Here is a 14,163-nt window from a genome sequence, read left to right as displayed (position 1 = left end):
CCCCCCCCCCCCCAAAAATCTCTTTTGAGGAGTTTGGTTGGATTATTAGTTTTTTTTAAATTTTATATCCAACCAAACAACTATGATAAAATTAATTCCACATCACTCCTGTTGCAATCAACGACTCAAAAGGAAAAAAAAAATCTCTTCACTTCCCTTACCTTCACTTCACTTCACTGCCCTTCCCTTCTCATTTCTCTTGCAACCAAACGCAGCCGGAGGGAAAACAAAGAGACTCTGACTTTGGAGTCTTCCAATATTAATTATTTTTGGTAAAATTCCATTAAAAAGTTTTTTAAATGAATATGAAGGGTTAAGTATTTTATATACGTTTTTCAATTAAAAATTCCATGTCATCATTTGACTGTATAGATGTAACGCGTGCCCGCATGTGGGATTGGGTGTGGACAAATTGGAACTCCGTGAATTGGGGTACTTGTCCCAAGTCTTAAAGAAGTGCCCGGGTTTTTATTTTAGGTGGGCTAACTTGAAAAGGCCCACTGTTCAATGTGGGCTTACTTATTGGTCCATCAGGGGATGCACAGTGTGTATCCACTAATTGCAAATGGTGGGCTGCAGAGTGGGAGCTTAAAATTGAACAGGGCCCTACATATATATATATATATATATATTTTTAGGTGGCCTACATTTTGAAACTGGCCATCCAGACCCTTTCTCGGCCCAGGCCAGAGTTTTAGGCTGCTAGAACAAGAAACTAAGATTTCGCAGGTTTCATTGAGACATCGGGCTGGGTTGATTTAGGCCTGGGTTATGCTTGGGCTATGTCAGGTTTGGTTAGCCCAAAGTCGCCAAATGACCAATTAACTGGGAGAAGTTTGTATTATTAATTGGGACAAGTTTTAAATTAAGTTCCCATATCACGTTGTAGACCCATTTTAAGCGCACCGAACCCGAATTGGTGTCTGGATTCCAGTCCAACGGCTTCATAGATTATTCCACAATGTGTCCCAAACTTCCAAGCAATTCTTGTCCTCCCTTTTGGGCTCAAACATTATAATATCATGATCAGGTAAAAAATTAGTACCCAGTATTATATATATATAAAAAAATATATATATATATACTATTACTTCCCTATACTTGGCTTATATTTATTAAAACTCTCATACTTTTTACTTTTTTTTTTTTATTGATACTACCCTGTTTTTATATTTTTACATCTTTTTCTCTCCTACTCTTTTTAATTGTTTAGATTACCTTTCCTCTTCACTTGTAACATATTACACTATATTTCTAATTAATTGGTTCAAAACATAGTTTGAACCAAACCGCTAACAAGTTTTGTCTCATCTAATCATCAAGGATATTGCAAATTCAAAAGAAAAAAAAAATTGTATTCGATCTATATCTATATCGGTATCATATATTCCAATTGAGTGCCACGTGTTTTTTTTTTTTAATCCTTAGATTGGATGAGACCGATACTAATCTAATACTGATAAAAAAATAGATTGTTAAATTTGTGATGATGGATGAGATAAAAAAATAATAATAATAAATAAACAACATCCCTGTTGATTGGATGAGACGAAATAAAATAAAAAATGATATTTTTAAGGACACATCAACTATGTCAATATCCTTGATGATTGGATGAGTCAAAACTTGTAAGTGGGTTTGAAAATATTTTAAACCAATCAATATGAAAAAAATGTAATAGGTTACAAGTAAAAATGAAAGGTAATCTGGGTATTTAAAAAAAACAAAGGAGAAAGATATGTAAAAATGCAAAAGCATGAGAGTATCTGTTAAAAAATAAAAGGTAGGAGAGTTTTAGTAAATAGAGGCTAAGTGTAGATGAGTGATAGTAAATTCCCCTTAAAAAAAAAAAAAAAATAAAAGATAAAGTAAAATACTTTTTTTTTGGGGGGTAAAATGGGTAAAATAAAATACTGTGTAGATCAATTTTGGGCTGGGAAGGGTTTCTACTGGTCCAAATTTAGAAATATCACATGTGCCAAATGGAGCATATAACTAATTCTTTACCAATTTCTTAAATACCTGAATGGGAAAAAAAACCCTATTCACTTGTATGTTTCTCCACCAAAACATGGATCTGGTTCTCCTCCTTAATGTCCAACGTTCAGGTTGATCTATAATTATTTAGATAGGTGTTACATAATAAGACGATGATCCAACTGCTTGAGCAACATGCAAAAAAAATTAAACACTGATAGAAGTTCAAAGAACGAGACACCTCAAACGATTGAATCATCACTTCACCCAATTGGCACTAACAGAGGAACGGAATCCCCAAGTCATAGGACGTAAAAGGATCGCACCGCCCCTGTTCCATGCCTCCTGGCAGCGACCCATTGACTTGTATAGTGGCACTTTTTTTCTTGGATAGAAACTTGTATACTGGCACAATAGCCCACAAATGGACAAAATTCCTTCACCCTGACAACAAGCATTACCGTTACTCTAAGGCCCACCCCGACACGGTCTTTGGAAGATTTAAGTCTATCCACACAAAACACAAGCCTATCTTCGATCCACACTGTTTTATTTTTTCTGGTTTGTCCCATCATCTCCTACACCAATCCGCCTACCTAAGCTAGATCCATCTTTTAAATATTTGTAATGCCCAAAATTTAGACATTGGGGTTAGAAATGGTGGAGACGGGAGATTAGCTCGTGCTCATAACCCTATGTGGGGATTAGCACGTGTATCACGATGTAGTAGTTAAGGAATCAGATCACCAACTCCTGTCAAAAAAAAAAAAAATCAGATCAGCTAGGATTGCTGTTATGTCATCTTCGATATTTTCAAATAGGGGGACGCGGTCCAACGCCCAGACAAAGGGGTTCCAAATGAGCGCTTCTAAAAAGGCGGAGTGATCCTACATCTAGATCAATGGGAAGCTATACTACAAGCATTATTAAGAGCAGAATTTCCTCCATTCATGAGGAGTGGATGATCATTTTGCCTCATCATTTAGGGTCCGTTTGATAATGTTTCAAGAAACGTGTTTCTGTCGTTTCTGTTTCTAGAAACAGTAGAAACGGAGTAAAAAACGTTTGATAAAACTGTTTCGTTTCACTTATTTTCAGAAATAGAAATATAAATTTTTACTTATTTGTGGTTCAAGAAACGACTTAGGCAAAACAAGTTGAACTTGTTTCGCCGTTTCTGGAAACAACTTGTGGCCATTCTTTCATTGATTACTATCGACTTCTAAAAACACGACTTATCAAACACTTTCAATTCCGTTTCTGTTTCTATAAACAGAAATTTATGTTTCTGCCGTTTCTTGAAACAGAAACAGCAGAAACATTATCAAACGGGCCCTTAGTGTGCCATATAAACCACATTGCCATTTAGAATATAGGGAAAAAATTCTCAGCGTAGTCACATGACCCTTATATTAGCATGCATGTTAACCAATGAAAGCACACACACACACGAGCATCGATCAAGAGACAATGTGGTTATTTTGCACCCTTTCGTGTCTAGGCACAAAGGCCACACCTCTCCATAGGACACTCCTCCATAATATAGATACAAGTTTGATATATAATAAATATCAAAAAAAAAAAAAATCATTTAGTAAATTATAGATAAGGGAAAAAGAATGTTTCCTAATCGAGCGGCCCTTGTCTCTAGATATAGAAGATGGAAACCCACATTGATGTAGGGACCACAAGACAATTTTCATTTTCCTGGTGGATAATCTAAAGTAGTTGACTGGAGGTTGGATGTGCTCACATTTTCCAACCTTCAACAACAAAAGCAAACAATTTTTATACCCATCTCACATTCTCTCCCTAGCAATTCTATTATTGAACATTTTGAAATTGTTAATTAAAAAAAAAAACAATTAGATTCTTACAAAATTTGTAATTAATTTTTTATTTTTTGATGGGTAGACCCCAAGGAAGGTTGGTCTCATTAAATACATGTTTTATTTTAACAAATATTTAAAGTCCTAAATTTATTATAAAAAAATGTTATTTGTGTACTCTATAACTAGATTAGTGCATCTAAAAATTATTATAATTTTTTTAGAAAAAAATAAAACCTTAAAAGACATTGTGACCTTTATGCTTAGACATAGTGGGGAAAGCGAAATGTCTGCCCCACTCCACATGATAGATGAAAATTTCACCCTTGTTGATGTTACTAATGCACCATGGGGTCCACACATTAGTATAGGATAGCTCTACCTTTTAGGGTTTCCTCTCCCATAATTATTTTATCAAATGTTGATTATGCACTTAGTTTGGTGAATTGAATTACAACTCTCGTTGGATGTTATCATTTGTAGCCATACGGCAACTCATTTAGCACTCCTATTTTGTTATTATTATTTAATGCAATCCCTTCTTTGATTTGATTTTTATTCTTATGGTTGAAATTTGTTCATGTGTTAAATCTAAATAGAATTTGCATTTTAGTTAAAAATTAATATGCGAATGCTCCCCACATAGGAAAACACTCGTAAACTGAAATAATGACCCATCATCATCATCTAGTTAAGGTTTTATCTTATCTGACTTCATGTCAATCTCATGACTTGAAAATAATAAGATGCTTTCAAACGAAAGGAAATAAAAACCAGTACATTCCATTGAGATGAGCTACAAAATTTTGTCATGTGACTCACACTGGGATTTCTAAATACATTTAATAGTCAAAATGGAGAGATCCTCAAGCTTTAGAGTTTAGAGCTAGGAGTTAGGGGTGTCAATTGGAATGGTTCTCAGTATTTGGGATGAAGCTATATCAATATCAAAATCAATATAAAAAATGTTAATCCTAGAATCATCCCCTTCTAACAATAGGACTAAACTTAAATCACAGACTATTAATGGGATGAGATGATATCGGTTCCTAAATGATAATAGGAAATTTGAAAAGAGAGAACTTTAATGGTTCTTAACAAGTTGGCTTTTTATTGTGGATCTTGAGCTCAAAGATGTCTCTTACTTCAAAAAGCAACTTTTTTATTTGGTGAAAATTTTGGAAAACAACTTAGAATCTGAAACAGTGATGAATTTCATTTTTTTTACTTCTTCAAATTTCCTAAGTTTCTCAAAATGGCAACTAAAATTTAATGATGATCAAATAAACTAACCTGTATATTCTCATCGTTTTAGTGCTATTGCAAACTAAGTTGTGGAAACAAAACTAAATGTCCATCAGTTGAAACTTCCATAAGTGAACACCACCAAAATACATCACACTCTAAAGTCAAAAAACTTGGACGCAAAAACATGAAGGCACCATTTGACAACGTTTCGTTTTTATCGTTTCTATATTTTTTTGTTCCCAGAAATAAGGAAATAACTTAAAAAGCATTTGATAAAGTTGTTTCATTTCACCAATTTCTAGAAACATAAATAAAAATTTATCCTTATTAACAATTCTATAAACAAGTTCGACCTGTTTTGTCGTTTCTAGAAACGAATTTGAGGTAAAAAAAAAAGACTGTTGTGCTTGATAAATCTCTCAACTATTTAAACCTAAAAAGAAGCAACCAAACCCTCTCTCCCTTTTGGGCATCAGATGATACTATTAGGTTTTTCAGTGACATTATGTCTGCAAAAAATGTTTCGAGAAACATGTTTATCAAATCCCAAAAAATCCATTTTTATTTTCAAAAACATGAAAAGTCGTTTCTGCTGTTTTTGTGTTTCTGCTGTTTTTAGACACAAAAACAGCAGAAACATTATCAACTGATGCCGAAATATACCCTTTAAATGGGTGCTAGTAGTTCCAGTTCATCTGGTACCTAACCAATATTTCGATACTGATCAATTGGAAATCTCGTCCTAGAACCATCCCTTCACTTTTGTTCTTTTGGTACCAAAATCAGTTCCCAATATTGACTCATTTATTGATGAGCCGACTTAGATATTGGGTTAGTAGAACGGCTCGAATTGACACCATCTTAAACCACATGTTATTTCCTTATAAAAGTTAGTATTATTTAAAAAATATTTTGACATATAGGATTCTGCATCTCTATCCTGTGGCATTGGGAACAAGGTTTTAAAACAAAATGGGGATCTGAATCAGTCTTCCCTAATTTCAATCTAAATCAAAATGATCATGATCATGATCGATTTCAATCTAAATCAGATTGATATGAGATACATACTACTGTTTTGAGGATAGGATTCTTCTCTATAGAACCCGTAAAATAAGAAGTCTTCCTATGATTGGAGTGACTTAGTGATGCGTGCCAAGATAGTTCCTTATTCTCTGGACTCTATGGAGAGAAATGGAATCTTTCATTTTGATGTTATTTAGGACTTTTCATACAAGAATTGAAATCGGCCTTGGCTAATTATGTTGCTGTGATTCTTGAATCTTTGACTTAAAACATATAATCTCTCTCCCTTCGTCTCATATGGAAACCCCCTTCGTCTCGTATGGAGACCCATTTTGTAGAGATCGTCTAGACAACTCAAAACACTTAACCCAATCCAACTCAACTCAACTCAACTCAACTCAACTCAAGTTAGTTCAACTTACTCCCATTTGAGTTGAACATGAATTGTGCCTGGTGGCACTCTTCGTCGTCTACGTCACGACTGACTTCAGCTAAGGAAGATATTGATATTGTAGGTAGTGATGATTACGATTATAATAAGACTTAGTTGCAAGATTAGAATCTTTCTGCTAACCACTCAATAAAATATTCTAATCCGAAGGTGTTTCAAAGGGTATCACAGTCCTAGGCGGGACCAGATGTATATCATCTCATCGTTCTCTAATGAGGAGGGTGTACGGCATAGTGACGAGTGGTGACGATGCCAAGGTGTTGGCTAGGACCACTTAAATTTATTAGCTAAAACACACTAGAATTTGGGAGACAAGGAATAGAACAAATCCAACAGAAAAGCCCTTTCTTATCATGGAAAACAAAAAGAAAAATGTAGGGGTGTCAATTCGTGGTCCGACCTGGCTAAATCGATCGGGACTGATCGTTTATAGATCAGCCCAACCCGAACCGTTTATTAAACGTGTCGGGCTTGAGCCCGACCTGTTTATAAATGGTCGGTCTCGGTTTTGCTACTTGGACCGTCGGGCGCCCGACCGAGACCGACCGAATAATGCCCGACCGAGACTGGCCTATTGTGCACCGACTTGGCCCGACCCTTTAATGATTGTAAATACCTATTTTAACCCCCAAATTAAAGAATAAAAACTAAAAAGTAAAAGACATGTTCACATTTTAAATAATGGTTATATTTGGTATCATTTATTGATTTATTGTCATTTTTTTGGGCTTGCATGAGTGGGCTGAAATATAAGAGCACATTTTAAAGAGGGCCCGTTTAAAAACCGGTTAACGTCTGTTTAACATTAAATATGTCCGTAGCCCGATTAAGACCCGACTAAAGCCCGATTAAGGTAGCCCGATTATAGCCCAAGACCGATCGATCGAATATAAAGTGTACCATGCCCTCAATAACTAAGAGTCCGATTAGTTAAATGGGTGGACACAGTGTAGTCTTTGAAAGTCTTCAAGCTCGATTAAGCCCGATCAAAACCTAACCAACCCAACTGATTGACACCTCTAGAAAAATGCCCTAATACAAAAAGCTCTCCCCCTCAGTGGACTAGAAATAGACACGAAGAGGGGCAGCCCCCGGCACCAGGTCTCTCAACTGATCCTCCGCCACGTGGAAATTAATCCAAAGTTCGATGGAGATGGACGATTGAGATCTACTAATTCTGATAAGCTAACGAAAATGACAAGAAGGATAAAAAAAGAGTTGATAAAGTTTTAGCCAGAAAGATCTGAAGTTTTCTTCGCAGCAGACTCTGTGAGAGAGCGAAGCGAGGAATACGAGAGAGAAAGAGAGATGGCGGGCAGGGTAAGTGCGATTCCATTCACGATAGTAGCACACGTGTTAGCCATAGCAGCGGCGATTATGGTGTTGGTTTGGTGCATCCATTTCAGAGGTGGTCTTGCCTGGGAAGCCACCAACAAATCTCTCATCTTCAATGTACGTCTTCTCCTTCTCCTTCCCCTTCCCTTTCCCCTTTCCCTTTCCCTTTCGTCTTTCTTTTCTTCTCCTTCTTCTTATTGCCTGAATGATTCGTGAACTGGTTTTGCTGCTGATTTCGATTTTTTCTGCTTTTCAAGTTTAGGAATTTTAATTGTTCGACCGATCATCCTCACACCTTGTGACAATTTTAGGTTTTTTTTTTCCCCTAATTTCTGAAGATTGAAACTTTGGGGTAAATTAGCTGGCATCAACTATTGTCAAAAATCACATCATTTCACAGGCAGTAACAGTATTTCTTTAGGTGGCCTCGTTAGAAATTAGTGATCGGCTTTGGTCAATGCGAAATAATTGGGAAAGTCTAGAATTAGTCTTGAATTTTCTCCTCCCGCTTTTATTTTTACTGGGTAGTGAAGAAAGAGGGAAGACAAGGCAAGAGCTCCATTTTTCTTTCTTTCTTTTTTTTTAATGAAAGTGGGAAAGAGCTTGTTTCACACCTACCCAGCAGCCATTACTCATGGTGATGATTTGCCGAATTCTCCCTTACTTTTTAATTGATAATAATCTCCCGTGGTCTAGCTCGACGAATGAGGAAAAAAATTCCTCTGTTTTGCTTAAATTTTGCACTTCCTTGTTTTGCCTCCGGCAGAAGATGACACGTGGACAAATAAAAGTGAACGGCCAAGATTAGTTTAAGGTTGAAACCGATGTAAAACCGGTTTGAGTCTCTCTCTGTTTGAATCAAAACAGAGAGACTCCTACTGGTTGCATTCTCTCGTACGATTTTTATCCGGCCCTTCGTGCTTCGTCGTCACGCTTTTCAGGAGAACTCCACGCCCTTCTCTCTATGTAAACAGAGGAACCCTTCAGTCTGGAGAGAGAGAGAGATCGAGGCGATGAGTTTTCTCCGCTGCTGCAGAAGGGTTTCCAGTTCCGAAACTATCAGAAAAACTGTTGAGATCTTTCTGCAGAGGTAAAAAAAAAAAACTGTTGAGATCTTTCCGGAATGGCTCGCTTTCTTTCTAACGCAAAGTTTGTTTCTGCTCTCGTCGATTCCATCTCAGTTTCAATCAACAGGTAAGAAGAAATCAAAGAAAAAAAAAACTCTTGGATCTTGTTTTCGTTTAAGAAATCAAAGAAAAAAAACTCTTGGTATCTTGTTTGGATCGGAAGGGGTTGATTGCAACGTTGGAAGTATCGTCTGGGTTGGCCGCAGGAATGGGTCTTGGTGGCCAGGGTGAAGAAGAAGATGAAGAAAGAAGAAGAAGAAAGGAGAAAACGGATTTTTAAGAGAATGAGAGAGATAACAGAGAGTGAAGAAGAAGAAGAAGAGAGGAAACGGATTTTTAGGGTTTCAAAATTCAAAATAATGCCTTTGTACGGGTTGGGTTAGGTCATACCTATCTCGATCCGGTTCACTTACCTCAACTCGGTTTTGGTGGAATTTCAAACATCTAAACCGTTTACTTAAAATTGTCCACATGCCATCTTTTGAAAGGGGCAAAACAAATAAGTGTAAAATTAAGAAAAATAGAGGATTTTTGTCCAATGACCTGGATCATGCAACTACCCTTCTTCTCTCCTCACATTTCTCCACCTTTTTTCTTTATTTTTTGGTAGGATCCTCACATTACTCCACAGTAGACGGGTTCACCCTCGTTGGTTAATGTAAATATGAGATCTTTTGAAAGATTTTTACTTGGGGTTGGATTTCTTTTATTATTATTTGGATTTTGTTATGGTAGGGGCCATCATTATATTCGGTCACGGGGGATGAGGAAAAAACCTATCCATATCACGGAGCAGGTATCTGAGTGTCTCCAATAGAGGCAATGGAATAATTGACTATGACATAATCTTTAAAAGATAATCTAAAAAAAAAAAAACCTTGGAAAGTTATCTACCGAGGAAGTTGTTTTAAGTTGTTTATATATATATATATATATATAACTAACGTAGTCCTCTAATAGGATTTATTCTTTCTCTGACTTGAAACTAATTCAATGGCCTAAATTTCTCATGATATCACCTTCAACTCAATATTAATGTATGGACTCCGAAATTGAGATACAAACTTATGCGTTTGTTGAAAAATGTTTCTAAAGTGATGACTATTAACTCAAACTGAACATACATTACTCCAAGAGTGTGCTGATTATGTTGACGACAATGAACAACATCATAGCCAAGTCACATTGCTCAATAAAACTTGGACATGTGTGGTGTATGAATTTAGAATTGGTAGTGGATGATATTCAATTATATGTTATCAAACTTATAATGAGACATGAGATATATATATATATATATATATAATATTGAATATTGTAGTTATTTTGAACATTAAATGTAAGTATTCATGTAATAATTTCTTAATTTATACGGTTATGGTATCCTTTTTTTGGTCCCGTTTGTTTAAAATCTACACGTTTAAAATCCATCCCGTCTGTTTTTCGTTTTTTGCTTTTTGCCATTCTTTGTTTTTTTTTACCGTTTATTTGACTGTATTATTCGAAAAATGTTACTGTTTAAAACTTATGCCGTCCGTTTCTTTTTTTTTCCGTTCTCCTTTTTGCTAATGGTGGTCCTCTCATAGGATTTTTTTTTTTTTTTAAATTCATTATCTCTCCCCACGACCATTATGGACCCTTACTTATCGTGGCCGGTGGGCTGCCATTGGTGTGATGTAGGATATTTTTACCTACCATGGGGAGAACCCTCCCTAAAAAATGATCCTCTTCAATTGATTGGAAATCCAATTGATCTAATGGTTGGGAGAATTTGGAGATGTGCGCCCATGTATTATCCAAGGTCCTCCCTATCCTTGGATCACTGGTTGAATACCCAATTAATTGGAGAGAAGCCGAATCCACCCTCCCATAGTATTCTCTTGTTTTTTTTTTATGTAATTTTAGTATAATTTTAGGGGAAAAGAAGGCTACCTGCTTGTGTATGTCTAAGTGTAAAAAGATTGTGTTGTCCCACCTCATATTGTTGAAGTTGTCTCTACACGGTCCCTCGTTTGTGCATTGATGCAGTGGCCACACAATCAGGTAGCATTATCTTGAAACAGATTTGACCCTTTGGTACCTATGGATTTAAATTCGAATCAGCAAAATCTACCAATATAATTTGGATTCAACCAACTAGGACGATTCAACGTAACCCTAAAATTTTGTGTAGTTGAGTCAAGGTACAAGTTCTCCAGGTCACACAACTGAAGAGGGTATCTCTAGGATTTTGGCATACTATCTAAGTTGGGGGAACACACAAGGAGAGTGAACCCGTGATCTCCTAAGAAATTGCACTCTACTAGCAAGGCAAGGACCAATTGAGTAAGTAGTTTTCTTTATGGTTATCTTGTTTTGGTAGATTATTCTTGGTTCTCTAAGTTGCACATAAATACTAACATGTAGAGGTCAAATAGAGCTGGAAATTTTGGGAGAAATTTTTCACTCACATGTCAAGTCTTAGACCAATTAAGTGGACCAAGTAGTAGAATAAAGCTTTGAAAGTTTTAATTAAAAAAAAAAAAAAAAAAAAAAGAAGAAGAAGAAGAAGAAGAAGAAGAAGAAGAAGAAGAAGAAGATAAAATTATAAATTAAAAGAAGAAAAAAAATGCTTAAAAGGCATAAATTCATTTTGAACCTGAAATGTGGTGTGTGACCATTTTAGGCCATCCTGAGGAGTGTTGTGCTTGTTGTAGCCAAGGTTAGGGAATAGGGATTTAGTAATTAGTATCAGATGTAATATAGGTCAAGACTGATAATGATTTGGATCTCTTTGTCAAGAATTCGTATCAACCGAGGCTAATACCGATTTGTCCCCAATAGTATATAGTGATTGCAATTAATTTTCATATGATCAATGGGTGTGTTTTGAACTGTTTGTCTTTTTTTTCCTTAAGTTTTTTAATTCAAGTGTAAAATGGATTTTTAAAAATAATTTAAGAGTGAATTTATCCTGATGCTATTGTCAAGAGTTGTAATTATTAAATACATTTTTCAGGTATACATGTGAATATAAATAATTTGACATCTTAAAAGGGTTTCAATCAAAAAATCCCTTAACTTAATATATGTTCTTTGACTGCAGCTTCATCCGGTACTGATGTTAATTGGTTTCATAATCCTAGGTGGTGAAGGTCAGTAACTCATTTATAAGTGGCAACCCTTGCATTAATTTCTAATTCAAATTCATGGATTCCCTCGTGTGTCTGTAGTGACTTTTAACACACAATGCAGCCATAATCAGTTACAAAGCTCTTCCCTTTTCAAAGGAAGTGAAGAAGCTTATCCATCTCACTCTGCACGCCTTCGCCCTCATCCTTGGCATCATCGGGATCTACACCGCATTCAAATACCATAACGAGAGCTCCATTGTCAATCTCTACAGCTTGCATTCCTGGATTGGAATCGTAGTCATCTGTCTTTATGGTATTCAGGTAACCCACCTTCACGCCCCTCCCCCTTCATTCTTTTCTTCTTAGCCCAGTCTATACACGCAGAGTTGGGTTCTCAATGGGCTGGTCTGGTCTGGGCTGAATTAGACATATGGTCCATGTTTGATAGTGATGAAATGCTTTGCAGTGGATATTTGGGTTCGTATTGTTCTTTTACCCAGGTGGGTCACCCGGACTTAGAGCTGAATCTCTACCATGGCACGTGCTGTTTGGGCTATTAGTGTATGTTTTGGCTCTTGCCACGGCAACACTGGGGTTTCTGGAGAAGCTCACCTTTCTGGAGAGCTCAGGCCTTGCCAAGTATGGCCACGAGGCCTTCCTTGTCAACTTCACTGCTCTCGTCACCATTATATTTGGAGTCTTCGTAGTGATAACTGCTGTTTCTCCAGGGACTGTGGAGGAGGAATTTAGCTATTCATCTATCTGATCTTATCTTTATATTAGCATATCATTATAAGATCAAACGAGTTGTATATTATTTTCTAGGTGTTTGGAGCAAATTAATGGACTCCCATTAAAATTGTAAACAGATATCTATATTTTTCTGAGGATATCTCCATTATTTTCCTTTTTCTGATGGTTAGCCTCTAGATATTAAGATATATGTAAGAGGGAGAGCAGATCAGCAACAATGACATTCCAATATGCTAGACACATTATTAAAGGAAAAAAAATGTAAATATGTAACTATGTCAAAATTAAAGTGAAGTATAGAATGGGTTAATGTTTGTTTTCACTTTTCATGGAGAGATACAGCAAAAAACGATATCCTCGCTCCTCAATCCACCTGCTGCGACCAAAATCTGCTCAACCTTAAATGAGGAGGAGGATGATGATAGGGATTTGGCCTTCTCTTTCTCTGATGTCCCAGAAAGTGGTGGTATCATCTCTGATCTTCTCCTGGCGTCGGCTGCGGCCTTTCTCTCTCTTCTTCGGGTAATAATATACTCTTCTGAGATATACACATCCATGAGTATGACTGACTATTATGGCCTTCTAGAGAGAGAGAGGAGCAGAAAAACTTGGATCTTCAGATCTTGAGTAGGAGTGTAGGACCACAGGAGCAGGAAGGGACCAATTTATGGGGAGAAGAGGGTTGAAAGATGGTTTTTGATTCTAGGGGCGTCAGTACCACGTTTTTCCTATACCAATAACGGGCAAGAAGCAATGCTCTGGAGTGAAACCCCCGAATTCCCCAGCCGAAAAAAAAAAAAAGAGGAAAGAAAAAACCAGCTCTGGAGTAGGGTCTAGTCTAGGCCTTACTGCCTTGACTATAATTTTACTTTGAAACGTGTTAAAGATGTCCTGTAGACTCCTGTGTCTGAACCTATGAAGGTCCCCATGCCATGTAACATTCTGTGTCTTTGCATGCTTTGAGGTGTCTTTGTGTTTTTAGGGGGAGGGCGTGGTTGAGGGGATTGTGGTTTTGTTCTAGCTATGGGCCTATGGCTTTTAGCACACTGATTTCTCAGTTTTCACTCCGTTTTCAAGGCTGATCATGATTCGGTCTTTGTAAGTCAACTTTATAAATCGATTTATAAGGTGAAGGAATTAAGATCATATTAATTTTCATAAAATATTGATTTAGGATCAATTTATGAATGGGATCGTAACAGATCAACAAGTTTCTTTGCTTTCGGAAAAATAACAGAAAAGAAATCTGGAGATTCAATCGTACAATATTCTAAACTTTTCTAGGCTTCCTAACAAAGCCTTAC

The 14,163-nt window shown here is 36.5% G+C and overlaps 1 protein-coding gene across 1 annotated transcript; it reads left to right on the top strand.

Annotated features, from left to right (window-relative positions):
• Positions 1–7,746: 7,746 nt before the first annotated feature.
• On the top strand, positions 7,747–13,022 carry LOC122087638 (probable ascorbate-specific transmembrane electron transporter 1). Its single transcript, XM_042656839.1, has 4 exons — positions 7,747–7,983; positions 12,079–12,127; positions 12,228–12,427; positions 12,573–13,022. The coding sequence occupies exons 1-4, from the start codon at positions 7,840–7,842 to the stop codon at positions 12,870–12,872; spliced, it is 693 nt and encodes a 230-aa protein (XP_042512773.1). The 5' UTR covers positions 7,747–7,839; the 3' UTR covers positions 12,873–13,022.
• The last annotated feature ends 1,141 nt before the right edge of the window (positions 13,023–14,163 follow it).

This window comes from Macadamia integrifolia, chromosome 8 (assembly GCF_013358625.1).
Source record: "Macadamia integrifolia cultivar HAES 741 chromosome 8, SCU_Mint_v3, whole genome shotgun sequence".
Classification (NCBI taxonomy): Eukaryota; Viridiplantae; Streptophyta; class Magnoliopsida; order Proteales; family Proteaceae; genus Macadamia; species Macadamia integrifolia.
The sequence above is the reverse complement of the archived record's forward strand: the minus strand, read 5'-3'. Positions and strand labels throughout refer to the sequence as shown.

Bases quoted from the DNA above. Each gene is read 5' to 3' on its own strand.
- LOC122087638 (XM_042656839.1), top strand. From the start codon at position 7,840: ATGGCGGGCAGGGTAAGTGCGATTCCATTCACGATAGTAGCACACGTG. The intron at 7,984-12,078 runs GTACGTCTTCTC...CTTTGACTGCAG, and splicing joins ACAAATCTCTCATCTTCAAT to CTTCATCCGGTACTGATGTT. The intron at 12,428-12,572 runs GTAACCCACCTT...AATGCTTTGCAG, and splicing joins TCTGTCTTTATGGTATTCAG to TGGATATTTGGGTTCGTATT.